Below are 19,835 nucleotides of genomic sequence, written 5' to 3' on the forward strand. Positions count from 1 at the left end.
TTCAAACAACCCTACCATGTAGAGTTTTACTTAAAAGGTCCATTTCGATTAAGGGATCAGAGAATTATCCTTGTTATTCCACCAGTCAAAAATTTTTCCAAGCAGGGAGATGTTCAATCTCTCCCCCAGCCGAACTACATTATTCCAAGTTGCCTTGTTACTTGCTACTAAGGCATATGTCTAAGGGATATGTCGAATGTTTTTGATTTCAGACACAACATGATTTTGAAAGAAGTTGGCTAATATGTAACCCTTGGCTTGCACATCAAAGAAGCTATAACCTAAACAAAAAGAAAAGAAAAATAAATCAAAATTTATGGAGAGAAAATCCAAAGCTCAGGAAAAGGGGCGGTGCCCACCATAATATGAATAGCATAGTAGCAACTTCCATTAATCCAATATGTGCTAACTTAAGCCAGGCTGAGATGAAGTTGATATGCAAAATGGAAAAATGAACTCATTAATCATTGTTTGGATGTCCAGCCATGTGTTCGCGTAAGGCGGATCTGTTCAAAGAATCACTCAAATTTAGTTGCACAGTTCGAATTGCAATTGGCACGCACATAGAAAAAGAATAAAAATTACCTGAGCAAATGCATATATTGCACGCAGAATCCGAGCATAATCAGTGCCCAGCATTTGAATTACAATATCTGCCAGAAATGTCCCCCACATCCTGCATAAATTTCCATCAGAAAGTGGCAAATAACCCTCCAATAGAAGAATCAAATCATCTGATTTTATTGAGTCATATGGTTATGGTTCACCTCAATTCACATCTAAGGATAAATTTCCAAGCCATGCCCCATAGGTTAGACCCATGAGTAAATTAATTAGTAAACAAAGTTAAATAGAAAATAAACAGTATCCTAGAGGAAGGAATTGCAAATGGCTTTGATCCCAGAACCCAGGCCCCATCTTCAAACATCTCAACTCAAAGTAATATTCAAGAGGCTATAAGCAGAAAATAAGGTTGTTAAATATTGAATCAATCTCTCATCAAACTATAATCTTATTGTCTTGATTTTACTGAGACTGCATAATGTTAGAATCAGCATGAAGAAAACAGGCGAGATGAGCAAACAACCAAGAAGACTAGTACAACAGGCGATTCCTAGTTAAAATCTTTTTCCAGCTCACAAGTGCAAAGCATATCAGAAAGCAGGACCAGTAAGCACTCTCTGTAACAAATTTATGATGTTGGTCATCAGATGCTTGATTACAGATGATAAAAAAGATTCAAAAAAATTCATAGAAATTCATATTTTCCATGCAAGCAAGCTCTGTTTTGGCATAACTAAAATATTACATGACTCACCAAGGCACTCTAAATCAGTGGTGGCTGATTCTTACAGATTTCCTTCCACGGGGGTATGATAAGGTATAAAAAACACATATCAGCTCAAGTTAAAGCAAATTGTTTAAACTACTGAAAACAAACAAACTGGACAGCTGAAGCGGGAGCAAAATCTCAGGGATCTTTTTGGGCCAGAGCAAGACAACCTATTTCTGATCAAGAAAAGAGCAATCTTGCCCGTAACATCACTAGTGAGAACAGTAGCAAGATATCTAAAAGCCTACTTGACAAAACAATATTCAATACCATTCACTGTCTCTACCATAAGCTAGATATCACAGCAATCCCATAGTGCTTCAAAATCCTCAGCGACGTGAATATGAAAGTTGCTGACAAACTCTATCAATTGAAGCTCCAGGATATGGGCATTTGCAGAAAGTTGACGTTGTATCATGGTTCAATGACTTGACAGGCAAGAGGACCCACAACTGGGTAAAACAATGCCAGTAAAGGTTCTAGTAAAATGTTTAAGTTGCACATTAAACATTGAATAAGTGGGAAAAAAGAACTTCAAGCTTGATATAATAGTAAAAGATGATACACTCTTTTCTCTTTTATGATTTTTTGGATAGAAAATATAATATTAGTGCATTTCCATTTTTTGGGGGGGCCTTTTTGGTTTTATAATATTTAAGTTAGCGTCTCCAAGAATTTTGAATGCATTAAGCAAACTTTTTCATTTTTTCTGAAAATTGACCAAAGAGCTGACTACAGCAAAATTGTAATGATGCTTGGCTTCAACCAGGCTCTAAGCCAGAGTTCACTAACAAAATGCTCCTTTGTGCACGAGTCACCCTCACCAACAAATGCATTGTGTTTTCATGCTGGAAAATGAAGCATAGCCCACTAGGATACTTGGTCCAGAACTTCACTTAGACATCACTTTGGACACTTGAACTGAACCTCACTAATTGGCACAAATAGAAACATAATATTCGTACTACCCTCACAAGTTCTTCCCAACTTGCTTCCAAGCTTTCAAGCTTATAAAAGAGGCTCTCCTTCACATCCTACCTACACTAAGTGGGTAAAATGAACCCTATTCAGAGAAACCTAGAAATTCTAGATGCACTATGACACCTTACTCCACAAAGCAATATCTTTTTGGGTTTTTTGCATGAATACCCTTCTAAATATCAAATTTTGCATGAATATCCTTCCAAAATTGATATTTGCATGTATATCCTCGTAAAACTCTATTATTATACAAATACTCGTAATATAACGATTGTTCTAACGGTGTTAAAAAAATCATATTTATATTAATTAAAAATAAATAAAATTTTAAAATTACGCTATTGTCCCTATCTTCTTCTCCTGCTATCGGGATCACGATCTATTTGCATGTCTATTCATTAAGGGTATTTTAGTCATTTTAATTTGAAATTGTTAATTTTTTAATGTCGTTAGATAGCATGGATACATATGCAAAAACAAAAATAAAAAAAGGGTAGAATGACAAAACAAGTGTTTTACGAGGGTATACATGCAAATATCAATTTTGGAAGGGTATTCATGCAAAATCCGATATTTAGAAGAGTATTCATGTAAAAAACCCTATCTTTTTTGTCTTCAGTCTTGAAGACCATATCCATGCCATGGTGCAATGAAATGGAAACTTTCACTTTGCCAGACTAGTATGATCAATTGCACATCCTCATGGTGCACTCTTTTCTTTTAAGCATTGCAGTGCCCCTTGCATTGGCTTCACACCTTCCTAATTATGGCATCCTGTGGCAACATATGTTGCAAAACACAGTACGACCATTTGGAACTAACCCACATTTTTTCAAAAATTAATACTTTTGTTTGGAAACCCTATGCCCTATTAGAAACTATGCTCACCTTGTCTTTGGCCCACCTTCTATAGGGTTGTAATCATCTAGATCAGTGACAGCACAGTCTTCAGTTTTCCTACTTTTTGCAAACCATGTCTAGCATACATTCAGTCATGAAGCACTGTCACCAAAAAACATAAAAACAAAAATGGCTTCAGCCTCTTCAACAAAGCCCATTCAGAGGACCACCTTGCACACTGAAGGAAAACAAGAGCACATCCGTGACATCCTTTCATGCAATTACAGATGTCAGCTACCATCTTCACATAGTGTTACCTAAAGGGGTAGATACTATATGCTGTCTTAGGTGATACAATGTACACATGCTTACAAAGTGAGAGCAAAACTGAAGACTAGTAGACTTTCAAGTTTCAACACATTTACACTTGAAGGTCCTAATATGCAAGGTGATCTTACACCTTACGATTGAAAATGATGCTTTAGAACAATAAAGCTATATCAGATTTAGATTATTAAGTGAACAGACCACAACTCTGCTGATAGAAAACCAATGCAAGAACAATATTCAAGAAAGTATTTATGAGATGGGGTTTTTATGTTGCCTGATGGGTTAAGAAGCCTCGAATTCCAATCAAAAGTAAAGCACAAATATGTCCCTCCCTTAATCAGTGAATTAAGAAAACTCTTTATAATAATGTAGTATAACACCAAAGATGGATAAATCCTTCGAATGGGCTCTGTATGTCACCTGATGGGCACCCTCAAGTGTTCAGAAGCCTCCAATTCAAATAAGCAGTAACAAACAATTACGTCCCTTAATCAGTAATTTAGAAAAGCTCTTAAAATAATGCAATAAAGAACCAAAGATGGATAAAACCTTCAACTAATATGCTACCATACGGAGTCACAACAGCCATTTAAATCTAGGGTCTTGTTGGGTTGAGACGGTAGAAGGGGAAAAAAAGATAAAGGTAGAATAAGTAGTTATAGGATCATAGAGATTTAGTGCTTAGATTTAGGGATTTTTGCAGCAAAGATGATGAAAACATCTCAAAGCAGAAAATAAACGGGATCAAAAAGTAGGATGAGAGGATAGATGTTAGAGACAAAACACCCCAGACTCACTCCTCAGCGCCACAAACCCAACCTTGCATCACAGAGGAAACTCAATAAAAGGAAACTAATTCGTTCATCAGTTGTCATTTTAAGAATGTTTTGTGTGTAGCAAGTTTAATGTTCAAGTGATGAAACGAAATGTGACATTGAGTGCTCACCATCTGCAGCAAACATATAAACTTTCCCAACGAATGTGTTTGAAATTTAAAAAAAAAAACCAAACATAAAGAACAAAACACATACAGTGGCCCAAGTAGCATCATAAAACTCTTAAGCCCAAGATATCGTGTTGCAGCACGAGCCAAGCCCTACACATGTTAAAAATAATGAAATAGCAGATTAGTATATCATCACCACACTAAAAATTGGGACAGCGTTCAGATTTGCATTCACATTTCCAATTCAATGCAAGCTGGCACGGAGAGAAATATTGTTTTTAATGTGCAAGAGCCTCCCTCAAGAAAGAATAACCTGTCTTGCAGCAAGAGCAGCTGCTCTGGACTCCAGGCTGACAGCTGCCAATTGTCCACCCTGACAGCCACATGGAAGGAAACATGTTTGAAAAGGAAGACATTTACCGGAGTATAATCTGAAGATGTACTTGTTTGTCAGAATAAGTTGTTAAACCCCAGTTCTTATTCTAACACCAATTATGAAACCTCCAAAATACTCCTTTATGTCTAAGATTGATAGCATTATCACCTACCACACTAGGCACTACCAATTGATAATTGCAAGGTAATATTTTCCTGAATGATATTACCATAGACTTTCTAATGCAAAATATAGGAAGAAAAACAAACAAGCAAGCAAGCAACAAGCAGTAGGCAATGAAACTAGCAATATCCAGGTAATAGGACAATATCTGTCAGAATGTCATCACCCAAAATCTGGCACATTTCTTGCTGTGGTTATCCCAATGGTATAGAGAGAAATCAATAAAAGCCAGTAGCTTCAGTATATTCCATACATTTATTTGCCTGATTAATTTTATATAAGACATACAACTAAATGGAATAAGTAATTCATGTACCAAATTCTTTTCTAAATTTTACATACCATTAGGAAAAAACAAATATTAACTGAGACTCATATAAACATCATGCAGTAGTACATGTATAGATTTCAATGAATTGTTCACCCAATTAATTGATCTATACTTATCAGAAAACTTTAGTATTTCCTAAGAGTTCAGGATATGCAATCAGATAATGGAAGATCAAGTTACTAATCAGAATGGCATATCTAGTTACTGTCAGATCCATTGGGAAATTTTCCAATATGGTTTCAAAAGGAAAAATAAAGGACATGATTTAACATCAAGATGAATGTGTTTTTCTATTTACTATATATGTATCATAAGCTACCATATATGTTTTGTGTATGTACGTATGTATCTAAGTGCAAGAAAAAGGTATCAAGGGATTATCAAGTTCATTTCAATCTCAAAGATGGAAAAATAACTGCATCTTACTAATTAAAAATAAACCAAAGATAAACCCATGACAGAATTTCGAAAAACTATTGGAAAAGAAAAGAAGGGGGGAAATACAAAGGTTCTCTCAAGTTGCTAATAGAGTATTGATATCACATAATTTAACTCTGGAGTAGACATGTACATAGCATGCCCATATAATCTGGATATTAACACAAAACCAGTTTCACAAAAGGCAGCCCACGATTTCAATGAGGTTAATTGTTACACAAATACAAACCTTGTCAACTACATGGTGCAGTATGTAAAAATATATCACAAACTGAGCTGATTGTCAGAGATATATCACAATTAATCAAGTTACATGGATTACTCTTATCCATTCTATGCTAAACATTAGCAAAGTCAAAGAAAAAACTCATTAACTGGAAAATAAGTTGTGTAATATTTTGCAAGCAGTATGCAATTTTATACCTGTTTTATAATCTCATGCTTTATCTCATAGTTTGCAGCCTCCAAAAGCATCTTTCCAGATAGTCTCTGTGCTGCCTATCATAAAAGGAAAAGAAAAGTAAAAAAAATGAGACATTGCAAGGAAAGGTAAGTCCACATGTCATGACATGCAAAATGCCTTCATACCATTTCATAAATCTTTGTCGCAGTTAACATGCCACCACCCTATTGAGAGGTGAACAGATTTAGTAAGATAGCACTGTGATGATAGAACATAATTTGGCTGAATACAAAGTTTCCAAAGAAGAGAATCCAAAGAAGAGAACCTTCAGAAATACTTGCTGGAGTTGTTTTGCCCCAAATCTCAATGCAGAAAAGGTGTGCACCTTCCACTGGCTGAGTCCAACTTCAAGACTTCCATGACCATTTGAAAGCCTGGTGCCATCCCATGGAAAAGAAATGGGGCCCATCTCATTGCTGATTTCAAAAACAAATGAAAAAATCAAAAAAAAAATAAAGAAAGAAAGAATCTGACACCCACCCCAAAGAGGGGAGAGGAGAGACAAGGAATTTTTTTCCAACGGAAGTGCGCACTCATGTTTCTTTCAAAAAAGAAAACAAAAGAAAAGAAAAGCATGAAATAGTTAATATGGTTGCTTGTTACAACTTCATCTAGGCCAGATGTTAAGCATCTCCATCATGTATCATTGTATCAATTAGAAGTTTGGAGAATTTCATGATACTAACAGGGTTTTAAAACCTATTCCTAAGTGCACCACTCCTACCCACCAGGAGAATCAGTATGGTGCTCCTCTCACTCTCGTTCATGCACTATGTTGAACTCTGGACAACCCAAAAAAAAAAAAAAAATCATGTTTCCCTCCATCAGATCTCATTCTTGCTCTCAATCCTAACTTCTAAATTATGATGTTAGCGATTCACATTGTATAAGAAGCTGGCACAGCTCTCCCTCAACATATCTAAATCTAATAAACATCAATGGAAGGAAATATTTGAGATTTATCATTCAAAATAATCATTACTTTCCTGTTTTATGTAAAGTTCCTGTACCAGAGAAAGTCATGATTTCCTCATGCAGGCTTTAGAAGGAAGGATCTTAATAGCTGCAGGGGAGACAGGTTATATTTACTTATCAAATGCCAGTTCACTAAGTTGACATGGAGATATGTTAAAGATAAGCTGAATACCAGCAGATTGCCTGGGTATTTATTGTCAATTTGGAGCGTTTGGAGAGGAAAAAGAAAAGAATGAGGAACAATCTCAGACTGGGCTGGGATATGTTGGTGATGGCAGATTGGTGGAGGATTTGGAAGGAGAGAGAGAGTCTCCAGGGCAATGCAAGCTTCAGCAGATGACATCATTAGGGAGGTTGATTTTTTTGGGGTGCAGTGGGCCCCGGTTGCTCCAAAAAAATATGAAAAACACAATTGTAATTTCATATCAGAGTGTTTCCACTGATGGCACTATTGTAATGGCTTCATTCATTTTCTCGTGAAATGAATAGATGATAATTCCCATCCTTTTCTCTTGAAAAAAAAATCCTCATTTCCTTTTTTCTAAATCAGACTATCAATTGATAATATTGTAAGATCAAGCTATCAGACAACAATTTTCTGGTACATCAAAATATCTCAAGTATCTCCTAAACAGAAGAAACAATATATTTATTTTTGGCAGATAATAGATGATAAATGCATATCCATCTACATGGTTGAAAGTTATCTTTCTAAATCCTTGAATTACACTAAAAATCAAATTATTATATTCATTGAAGCCAATGTAACCATAGCTGAGAACACTTAAAACATCCATTTCATTGTTAGCAATTTCATTCATGTTGATTCCAACAATAATATCATGCTAAATTGCATATGTAAGGCATTTCTTATTCAATTAGATCCACTCACCCATCTTAAGGAGGTAGAGTTATTACAACTAACATACATGTGTAGCATATATACATATAGATAGCCATCTTTAACATCAGCATATCTCACTTGCTAGTTATGTACCACAACTTCTACCTTTGTAAAGTGACCTATACATCTCTGTTCTTTTTATTTGATTTTTCAGAAATACAGTGGGCACGCCACCTGTGTTTGAAACATCTACCATCACATGCATTAATGAGCAGGCTGCCTACCATCAGGCCCAGCACCTATTGACCAATCTGTATCTCTTTGTTTAAATCCATGCATAAAACACCAATATATTGAACAGGTGACACATCCGTAGTTCACTGTACCAAAACTTTACAATTATATGTTACCAAAGTCCAAAAGAACCTAAGAAGGTAAGTTCTAGTTGTACGGATTTAATCTACATAACAAATTAGGTAGAGGTCTCACTACAACCAACAAGCCTGCAATTTTCAAAGACTTTGATGGAACCATGGTATGTTGTACCATACCATACTGGGCATACCAGTCCGGTACCGATGGCGTACCGACACTCGGTACCGGTGGCGTACCAACACTCGGTACGCAAGTACCGACACTATGATAGTGCGGCACCGGTACGGGGTTCGGTACCGATACGGTGAACCTTGGATGGAACAAACCTTGATCCACAAAGCTTTTATATAATCTTATTCAAAAACTCAATCCTTTTTTTATTCTCTTTGTTGACCAGCACAATTTGAGTAGATACTTACCTGGGCCTCCTCAAAGTCTATTCCATATGCCTCCATATTCTCATTTTCAAAGTTTATCATGTTCTCATTGTTCAACCTCCTGACCTCCATAAATTTGATGGCCTTTGTATCCTAAAGTTATATGTTAGTAATTAAGACATTTAGCAACATTATAACACCCTAAAAGCACCTCTCAACTTTATCGTCCCTTCTTTTTTTATAGCAGATACATTATAGTGTGATGGTCATTTTGAACTTAACATATTGTTAGGCCTCATCTCTATATACCTTGCCACAAAAATTATATTCCATTATTAAGTTTACGTCACTAATGCTTACACCCTCATCCTCCAAATTGAAGAATATGGTGTTGAAGAATTAAGTCATGACTGCATAAGCAGCCAGGTAGGTTCCTTAGGCAACAAACTAGTGCACTCGTGTTGGCAGCTAACTTGTACCATGAGCCAGAAGTATACATGCAGTTATCACTTTAAGGTTGTGTTTGATTCCTAAGTAACCACCATATTTGAATATCTTTTCAAATAGGTACTTATTCCCCCGGAAAAAGAAAAAAAGTTTTAGCCGGGTTAAAACTGAACTAATCATAAGGTGCTTTTCAGTTTTTCTAACGTCCCAGAAATGCCCCTCATTATTGGGGCTTTATTCAAAAGCCAAAAAAGGTTGTTTGTCTGAATAAACCTGAATAAAGCTGAAAAAAGTGTATTTTATTCAGGTTTATTCAAGTTTATTTGGGAACCAAACAAAGCCTAAGATATCATCTCATGTATATCATGGGTACAGTGGATATCGTGGATTAAGGATTTATATCACCTAGATGAGATTTAGTAGGCTAGCACCCAAGATAAAAAAGGATGAAGAGGTGCAGATTGAGAATTCCCATAGGATTTTGAAGCTTGTAGTTCAAGGGCAAACAACATGCAAGATTTCAAGAGCAATAAGACATTTTGCTACGCCAATGATGTAATAGTAAGCAAAATAAAGTGATTGCATGATGTCGACATGATTTTATGACTGCAAAGGTAATTTATTTGTAGTATGGTGATCCAGGATAACTTCACGTAGCGAATTTATGTCATGGTCTCTGCATCAAATAGTCCTTGTCACAAGTCACATATGCAATAATTTCTAGGTTAAAGTATCAGTTTATTGCCAGAACATATTAAACTTGAATAATTAGCTCAAATGGCATTTCATCTTCCATTGAGGTGGAAAGATGCCACAGATGAATTTGTTTATCTCTTTTTCCTTTGCTGACCTTTTATATTGCTGGCAGGCAAAGTTCATAAAAGTTACCTTGAATATTCATTCAACATGTGAAGAAAAATTTCAACTTCAAGGTCTTCCGTTGACAATTTTTTCGAACATGGAATACCCAGTTTTCTTCTCAGACCAAGTAAGACATTTCTGTAAGATGGTCTCCAACCCCTTGTAACAATAGACATAAAAAAGTTAGACACTAAGGCACATTACAGGAAACAAAAATCAAATTTGTTTATATTTTTTGTTAAAAAAAGGAAAGAGAATTGGAAAAACCCTTTACCATATATAAGAAATCGAGGGCAATAATGCTGATAACATTGTATAGACTAAGTTCACCAAAAGAAGAAAATAGGAGAACACAGTTTGAATTGACTAAAAGTTCTCAAGCACATAAATTCGAAATCTAAGCAACTTCACTGACCGCAGAGTTGAACGGGCATCTGCTGCAAGGTACAAGAACCTTGACTCCAAATGTGCTATAAAATCTTCTCGTTCCTCAATAGCCTCTCCATCCATAACACAATCAGCATCCCGTCTGTTTGTTATTGATTTAAGCAAAGGACTGAAGTAGCTGCACCAAACACAATTCAATCTGAATCAGTATACAAATAAGGATGTTCCAGTTGAATACTTTATGGGCCAAAGAACGGAAAGTAGTTACAGTGAACAAAATAAATATATATTTGGTTATATGCACATGTTTGCCTTTTTTATCTTTCTTTTTTCAGGATTAGCAAACTTAGGATTAGAAAACTTCATGAAACCAACAAGATCAAACTTACATGGCTTCAACTATCCATAAGATTGAGAAGATTATATGCGAAACACTCACCTTCATTACCATCTTTATAATGCTATCATGATAGTTTCTAGAACTCCCATGATTCTATTTGTGAGGTGGAGATAATTGCTTTAGGAAACATTGACAGCAAAGTGAAGACAAGTCGTAAAAAAAGGAGGGGGGGTGGGAACTGTAATATCATTCTTATGGAAACAGGGGAACATCAGTTTTCAAGATTGCCTATACCAAGATCCGCCGTACCGGTACCGGTCGGCGTACCGATGGGCGGTGGCGGCCCGGACCGATACGTACTGGTCCCATACCGGTTCTCCAACAATAAGCTACCGGTACCGGATTCCACGTTGATCCGGTACCGGTCCCCGGCCGGACCCGTACATACCGGCCCGTACCAGCCGATACGGATCGGTACGGCAGACCATGGTCTATACTATTTTACTCCATTAAGGTTTGAACCTGTCAAGATGTCATTGAAGTTCGGTTCAATGAAGCATCTAGATAACCTTTTTGCAGATAAATGGGTGTCAGCTTCTTTTCAGCAGCCAAAAATGCCCTTGAAGTTATTTGAACTTCACACCAATGCAGTTCTTGCAAAGATGAGACAATGATAGAGGATTTGCATAGCCAACACTAAGTAGATGGATAAGGCCTCTAGGTTGGATTTGTTGGATTTCAGGCCAATAGGAGTCCGTGTGGAAACGGAAATAGGGTTTTGCCTTTCACTTAAAAGTAAAAGTGTTGCATTCTTCCCCTCTGTTCTTTTTTTCCTTATCAATACCTTTTCCCCTATTTTAAAGCAAGTGAATTTTCATGGTTACTCTAGCTTACTTGGTCTTCTCACGCACCATGCATGTGGCATCCGCTTTCCTTCACCTGTTCAGATTTGCTTGCTCGATGCCCGGTAGGTCCACAATAACAACTCTAATCTTTGGTATAATTCTCATTGTGAAAAATGGGGGAAAAGTAAGTTTATGCAGGAAATTAATCAATTAAGGCTTTAGAATTGTTGAATACATATCTTTGTTCACATAAAGTTTTGAAATTTATGTTGATGAATTTTATAAAATGTTTCTTTTTATTTATACTAAAGAGTTTCGCTCAAGATCGGAGGAACCGGTACCAAGTACCGTACCGGTTATCTGACAGGACGACTTAGTACGGGCCGTGCCGGGCCTGTACCAAGAGAGGGCACGACACTGTGGGAGAGAGAAAAAGAGAAAGAGATAGCGAGCGGGAGAGGGAGAGCCGGAGGAGGGTAGCGGACGCCGGCGGAGGGCCGACGAAGGCCGCAGCAGGTGCCAATTTCACTTAACAAATGCAAAATTTTTTAGCCGCGGCCGGACCCCTATTTCGTTCGAAATAGAAGAACCGACCGCAGCCTCGCCTGCCGCAGCCTCCACCAGCCCCCGCGGCTTCCGCCGGCCCTCCGCTGGCGTCCCTCCCCCGCTCGCTCTCTCTTTTCTTCTCCTTCTCCAGCTCCGGCAACGGATCTCGTTTTCATTGTTGGAACCATATTGGTGAGCCACCAATACGGCTTGGATCGGTCGGAACCATCCAATTCGGGATAGTTCCGCCAACCTTAGTTTCGCTAATATTATTTTTGTTTATACTATTTTATAATTATAATGAAGAATAAAATTTATCTAGAAATTTGTTATTCATTCATAAGTTGATTATTTTGGCCTCCCTTGAAAAAAATGTCTTTATCCCTATGAATAAGTCAACGGCATCGACTTCATAGCGGAGAGGGGCATCTTCGCTAATGTCAGGAAGTCTGTGACTTGTGAACCTCAAAAAAGAAAAGCTGACATCAAGGGTGGTGATTTCAATGTGAGTGATGGCACAAGCATCAAAACTGGCCATAAAACTAGTCAACCTGGATCTTGGGAGTCACAGCAAAACCTGACAGCATAGGGTATTATGACATTATAATGTAGCTAGAAAATTGTCTCATTAACATGAAGTCAAGCTATGTCAAACCCTCCAACTACCAATATGAGACCATCAAGCTGAAGATACCTAGCATCCCCATGTCACCCTCCTCTTTCAGGGCCTACACTAATGCCAAGACAAACCTGCACTTCATTAAATCTGCTTTGGATTTCAGTTGCATTCACCATCAAGATACAAATCCAACTTCATTCTCCTCAACACAGTTGCCTAAGCTCCTCAACCACTTCTCTTTCCAACCTAATTTTATGGAAGCAAGGTAAGGAATAAGACGATTTACAAGTGCTTCCTCCCCATATGTACATGTTCACATAGACACATACAAGCGCTTTCTCCATGTGCTCTCTTTCTCCATTTCCCTTTGTTTCTCCCTCTTATCTCAATGAATACTCTCTCTCCCAAACACAAAATCTATGAGCTTTCAATCAATTCCATATCTTAGGTTAGGCTCTTGGTAGGCGAAATCTTTTTACCTATGATAACGCACCCACATCGGAATCTTTCCAAAATTTCGAACTCACACCAGTCCAAAGTGCTTTCTTACTAAAAGTGTCTCTAAAATATTCTCTTCCCCGAACCCACAACAACTCACTATTTTGGCAACGAAGGTTAGACTTGATTATTTTATTTTAATATAATACCATAACATACTGTAAATATTTGTTCCAAATACAGTGACTATTTTAATTATTTTTAACTATCTGTGAGTGTTGACAAGAAAGCTATTTAATGAATTGGGTCAAACGCTAGTTATTGGGACTCTCTCTTGGTGATTAAACATAAAAGCCATCATCAGGCGAGAGCATAAACACTTATTAAAACAAGTTGAAATAGAATGAACTCTAGAGCCCTTTGAAATCTTCATTGAAGATTGATAGCCACCAAGGGCACAGACCCAAGTCTAGAATCATTCTTCGCATAAATGCATGTATGTGTATAACATATATCCCTGGTCAAATTGAGGGGAGAAACAGCAAGTATAAAAAATCAAAGAATTCTACAGATAGAAATCATTGATTCAATACCTCGTGAAAGAATCAAATTCTTAGCAATTGCAACATTAGGCAAGAAAGAATGTATGATAAGGAAAATCCACCTTATGCATTGCACAATGTAAGCTCATGCATAAATACCTGGGAGTATGGAAACAAAGTGCTAAGAAGGCTAATCAGCATTCATCTCTCAACAAAGTTCAGAAAGGAACCTTCTTTACTAATCCAACGATAATTATTGATACATATTATCAAATAGAATATGCAATTCAGACCATTGTATTAACCCTATAAATGAATATGAGGACAACCCAGAATAGAATATTCTCAGCTAAAGATAAATTTCCCTAACCAAGCTAAAAGGATTCAACCCAATACAAGTCTTCATTTTGAGGTTCTCAGTACCTCATCCAACCTGGTAAAGTAGCTGGTTATCGAGCATTGCAAAAATATAATGAAAAGCTTGAGCTCTTCCAAAAGAGGTTCCAGATAAAGACTGATAGAATAAATTCCTGAAAGGTAAGGGAACAGTATGGTAAAGGGAAACAGTTACCTTGGCCCAAAGAGAATGTTTTCCAGCTCATACAGTTCATCATCGGTAGCCAGTTCAAGCACTGACCTCAGCTCAGGGTCGAATACCTCTGCCGATTAAAAAGGAAACGAAATAACCATAAAAACACGCAGGATTAATTGCCGTTTAGTCTTTATCCATCTCAAATACCCTTCCTAAAAGAAAAAGAAAAAAAACGAATTTTTATTCAGAAAAACGCTCATCACCTTCTCTTCGGGCCGAAATCGCCGCCTGAGGAGGACGAAATCGAACAGCCCGACGCCCCGATGAGAGAAGAATCCACTGATTCCCCGCGACCTGGAGCTAGGGTTTAAGCACATTGGGCGAGATAGAGGTCTCAGAGGATTCGATTCGCTCTTCGAAGCTCCAAAAAGAAGACATTTTTAGAAGAGAATAGAAGGTGGAGAGGGACTAACCCAAGAAGAAGAGGAAGACGAATAGGGGAAGACTCGCGGGTGGTGGCGTATGGTGTTGAGAGCAGGGGAGGCGGACAAGGAGATGGGATGGCGGGTGACGGCACCCATCGATCCACCGCCGCTCAGCACGGCTGGGGCTCAGGGCGAGGCGGTGGCCGGATTCATGCGATGGACGTGAGGAAGCTAGACCACTAGAACCTATGGTCTCTGTCCACTTTGGGAAAGATTCGTTGTCATCTTCACTAGATTGGCAGATTGTGCGCTTCTTCTTCTTCTTCTTCCACTTCTTCTCCTTTTCTCTTTTTTTTTTCTTTTTTTTTTTCTTTCTTTCTTCTTCTTTTTTTCTCCCTTTTTTTTTTTTTTTTTTTTTTTTTTTTTTTTTTTTTTGGGCTAAGGTGGACGAGTCAAACTATACGAGCATGAACACGTCCAATAAAATTAGAAAATAGAATATGACAAAATGCTCTAGACAAACCCTCTTCCCGGATCCACAGGATGCCACCAAAGTGATTGGCAGCATTAGCGGCCACCCAGTCCGTAGCACTGTTGACCTCCCTAAAAACGTGCTTGGCCTAAAAAGTCATCCTGTCCCCGTCCATCGACCAAATATCCCAAAGCAGGGGTGGTTCCCACCCAGGCCACTTGGGTCTTCTGGATCCAACCTATCACTATGACTGAATCACCCTCCATGATGATAGAGTTGGCTTGCAACACCCATCGAGTATAGAGAATGCCCACCCAAGCCGCTCGCAGCTCAGCTCCGAAAACAATGGTGTCTGAAAGCTGACAGCCACCAGCCGCCCGCCACTCTCAAGTGCAAGTCCCTAATAACGAAATATGCGTCCCTTTTGTGCCCTCCATCCAGTACTGACCCCGTCGAAGTTGACCTTAAGCAAACTTGGAAGTAGAGGCTTCCAGGTGAAGAACACCGTCCATAGCGCTAACTGAGCATAAGGAGAGTCCCAAATATTCCGAGCTATCAAAGGCCCGCCTACACGAGTATCCCGAAAAAGCTCCGCTGCCTGTGCTCAGCTCTGCTCCATCGCGAACTGTGGAGGCAGACTATGCTTTGATTTGAATTCTTCCGCAACGGGTCTCTTTTCAGCGTTCAATTATAAATCAGAATTGGTGATGGACTTTCATTGAGGCGAAAAAATTAGCATAGATTAACCACAAATCAGCACAAAGTTCAAACGGATTCCTAGGTTATCTTTATGTTGATATAGAGATGCAGTTTAGTTGGATTTATGATTTGGGATTTTTTAACATTATCATAGGTATTTTATGGGCAACATTGACAACTGGATGGCATCTAGATCCTGGTGTATCTCGAATGAATCTTGGCTAAGATGGAAGGTTGAAAAAGAAAAATTAGGAAGGCCTAATTGTTTGGGATTGGTTGATATGATGAAACCTAAATTAATTATAGTTTTATGTCATTGGTTTGAATACTTGTGAATTAAAAAAATCTACTGCTGAAATCTTGGATGTTATATCGACTATGATTGTAAGACTGAAAATCTATATAACTTATATTGATAATTTCTCATTATGCCGGGTACGAAAAAAAGAAGTTACTCATTATGCTTGCTTACACCACATTGATACAACATCGATATACATTATGCCTAACGAAAGTCAGAGCAGGATCTAACCCAAGTCTTGTGCATCGGCATAAAAAATTTTACTAGCTCAAGTAGATAGTACCCTCCAATTACACTAATGGTTGAATCTTACTTGAGATATGCTTGAGATGAATACCTTAGTTAAGATAGTACCCTCCAATTCTTTGTTTTTTTTTTTTTTTTTTTTTTTTTTACTTTAGCTTTTCTTCTTCTTCCTCGTTGTGCAACATTAGCTCGTCTACTTCTCAATTCTCTGATTCTCTGCATCTCTCTTCTTTTCGAGCATGCATCAATCGATGTCTGAAAACATGGCTCCAAGACATTTGGTCACCTACCAAGATCATGGTGAATTCGAGGACGGCTTGCAGCCGCAACTGAAAGGTTTCAACCCCCAGTAAGCTTCGGAGACCTACCTCCTTTTTCAAGATGATGAACTTTTAATTCAAGAAAGTGGTTGAGATGGAGAAAGTGAAAGTTATTTGAACAAAATAGAGGATTTTATTAGCAAATAGCAAAGTGAAATTTTTACGTCACTTTTAATTCAACATCAGTGAGATTTTATTAGCATAGTCCTTATTATCACCAAGAATTATAATCAAGCTTTTGCTGAAATTAATCGAGTCAGAAGATTAGCTTGAACTGATTGATATAAGAGTTCTGATTTTCTCCGCCTGAGTGTCCCAAAAAAGTTGTCGTCAGCGCAATGTAGAGTTACAATTTCTTCTCCATTAGAGCAATAACTCTAAGAACTCCTATTAGAACATCAAGAGCTATGATAAATAGGATGGTGTAGATAGGATTTCCTTGCCGAGTACCCTTCGAACGGTCAATCCAATTCCCCTATACGTTTGCAATGATCGCCACTTTGCTTGTGATAATAGTGGTTCGGATCCAAGAAATCTCCTTTTCTGTAACACCATCAATAAAAACTTCCAATCAAGCTTGTCGAAGACTCGCTCAAAATCGAGCTTACAAATAATGCCTTCATGTGCGACTTTGATAACCTCATGAGAAATGATAGACTGACCTTTGATAAAAGCAGTCTAAGCAATATCGATGAGATTATCCATATAAGATATCGGTCAAGAAGCTAAAACTTTTGAAATGATATAAGACTCGAAAATCTGTAGTCCGAGTATATGCTAGCAGCTTCCTTCTTGGTAGAAAGGTAAGAAATGTGCAATTGAGTCTAATAAGATCAGATTTCCTTCATGGAAGTATTTCGAAAGAGCCAAGAAGAGAGAGCAATATTTTTGCAAGAAAAAATAGGAAACCATCCAGACTAAGGGACTTATTTTACTTCCCAAGATCAGAAATAGCTGCTCTAATTTCTTCAGATGTCAACTCCTTGATCAGGTCTTGCAGGTTATGCATTGAAGTACCCAATAACATATTGCAGTCAAGAAAGAGAAGTACCAATCACACCAATGGAGGAGGCTTTAAAGAATTCAGTGAACCCTTCAATTATACCACCCTGACTCAATGTTAAGATGCAAAACCATATCTTAAAGAAGCAATACACCGAAATGGTATCAAAACTTCCATAATTGTTCTTTAGCATCATGAGGGACTAAATTATGCCAATGACACAATATGAACAACATTCACATCCTATTGAAAATGTTAGCACATGTCGAGTAAGAAAGGGTGTAGTTCATGTCTCCTGTAAACGTTTTCTGCCAGCATCCAAGCATAATTTCCTTTGACATACAGAAAATTGTCATTGAATCATGCATGTGTGGCGTAATTTGTTAATATCATGAAACAAACTTGCACCATCCAAACACTAAGCCTGTAATGGATACAGCTCGCTTCCACTGTCAACAAGTAGTGATGAGTTCCATACTTCAATTCCAGGGAAAATGAAAACCACCACTCCCATCCTCAAACATAACATTCCATATATCTGTCTTCTTGCTGGCTTTTTTTTTTTTTTTGGCTTAGACGGGTTCTTCAGACAACGCGTGTCCGAATACACCCAAAAAAATCAAAATACACAATCTCACATAGTGCCAATAGCAGCTCCCTCTCTCCTGCCACAGGGCATATCCTGAGTGGTGGGTCGCGTATACAGCCACCCAGTTAGCTGCCCCGTTGGCCTCTCTGAATACATGCTTGGCCTCAAAGGCCGCACCATCCCTCACCATCATCCCAATGTCCTGGATCAGAGGGTGGTCTGTGCTCTCACCACTCGGTCCTCGCCGGATCCACCCAATAATTGTACCGAATCACCCTCCAAGATGATCGAGCTAGCCCGCAGCACCTGCCGCGCATGGCGAAGACCTGCCCAGGCAGCTCGCAACTCCGCCCCTGGAACTGATATGTCGAACAACCGGCAACCGCCCGCTGCTACTACCCTGGACTGAGGGTCCCGTGTAACGAAGCCTGCACCGCCTCGCGTACCTCCATCCAACACCGATCCGTCGAAGTTGACCTTGAGGAAACTCGGAGGTGGGGGCTCTCAGGTGAAAAACACCATCCGAGGAGCTGCCTGAGCAGAGAAGGAACCAGGTGTCCCGAGCTATCAAGGGTGTATCTGAAGGGATGGTGAGTCTGGACTCCATCGCCAGTGCACGAACAGACTCCTCAACAAACCTTGGCGACATCCTGTGCTCGCCGAAGGTGCGAGCATTCCTTGCCAGCCAGATCTGATGGGCTGTGCAAGTCGCTCGGATGGCCTCCTGACATGTCCCCGGACTGGCCAACAACTGTCGTATCATCTGTAGGAAAAATCTCCTCTCCCGCCACGCCTCCTCCGGGATACCTGTCCACTGCCATGTCGACCTCGCCCAAGTGCACCGAAATAGTACATGGTCCACAGACTCGTCTACACCGCAAGCCCCGCACTCCACAGGGATTCCCAACCCACGCTTACTCAGCACTGCTCTCGTCGGAAGGTGGTCCCACATCACCTTCCACAAGAAAAGTGCTGCCCTCGGGTGAAGCCCGGACCTCCAGATCCAGGCGCAGTCCGGTCCCCGCTCATGCTCCCGCTGGATAACCCGGGATAGATCACCCAGCCTGACACTGGCCCTGCATGAGGTGCCCCATACCCGGACATCTGGCCCCTCACATCCTGGTACTGGGAGGGAGCGAATCCTCTCAGCAAGATGTGCCCCAAACAACTGATGTAGTCTGGCCTCGTCCCACTCTGCCCTCCCTGGTGCTAGAAGGTCGCATACTCGGAGCCCCTCTGCTGCCTCAGTATCCACCATCGTCGGCCAACATCTCAAAGGAAGGGTATCCACCCACGGATCACCGATAACATCGATGCTCCGTCCATCGCCTATCAGCCACCTGGTGTTAGCCGACACAGTCGGCAAGTACCTCCCAATCTCGCGCCACATAAAGGAGGTTCGGCGGCCACTCCGTGCCACCTCAGAGCCCC

General features: G+C 39.3%; 1 protein-coding gene across 4 annotated transcripts; it reads right to left on the reverse strand.

Annotated features, from left to right (window-relative positions):
- Window positions 1-56: 56 nt before the first annotated feature.
- On the reverse strand, window positions 57-15,093 carry LOC103706782. 4 transcript variants are annotated; one of them, XR_604022.3, is made up of 13 exons: window positions 14,823-15,092; window positions 14,613-14,709; window positions 14,389-14,476; window positions 10,516-10,665; window positions 10,128-10,259; window positions 6,487-6,637; window positions 6,347-6,385; window positions 6,182-6,256; window positions 4,744-4,803; window positions 4,516-4,580; window positions 586-676; window positions 360-506; window positions 57-281 (listed from the first exon to the last, which is right to left on the reverse strand). XR_604022.3 is itself a non-coding variant. In XM_008791006.3 (12 exons), the coding sequence occupies exons 1-12, from the start codon at window positions 14,928-14,930 to the stop codon at window positions 465-467; spliced, it is 1,098 nt and encodes a 365-aa protein (XP_008789228.1). In that variant the 5' UTR covers window positions 14,931-15,092; the 3' UTR covers window positions 337-464. The 4 variants fall into 4 exon arrangements, 1 of the variants encoding a protein (XP_008789228.1); XR_604023.3 differs by having other exon boundaries at window positions 14,613-14,703; window positions 14,823-15,091; XR_003385670.1 differs by lacking the exon at window positions 4,744-4,803 and having other exon boundaries at window positions 14,823-15,093.
- Window positions 15,094-19,835: the final 4,742 nt, after the last annotated feature.

This window comes from Phoenix dactylifera, chromosome 11 (assembly GCF_009389715.1).
Source record: "Phoenix dactylifera cultivar Barhee BC4 chromosome 11, palm_55x_up_171113_PBpolish2nd_filt_p, whole genome shotgun sequence".
In the NCBI taxonomy this organism is placed as follows: Eukaryota; Viridiplantae; Streptophyta; class Magnoliopsida; order Arecales; family Arecaceae; genus Phoenix; species Phoenix dactylifera.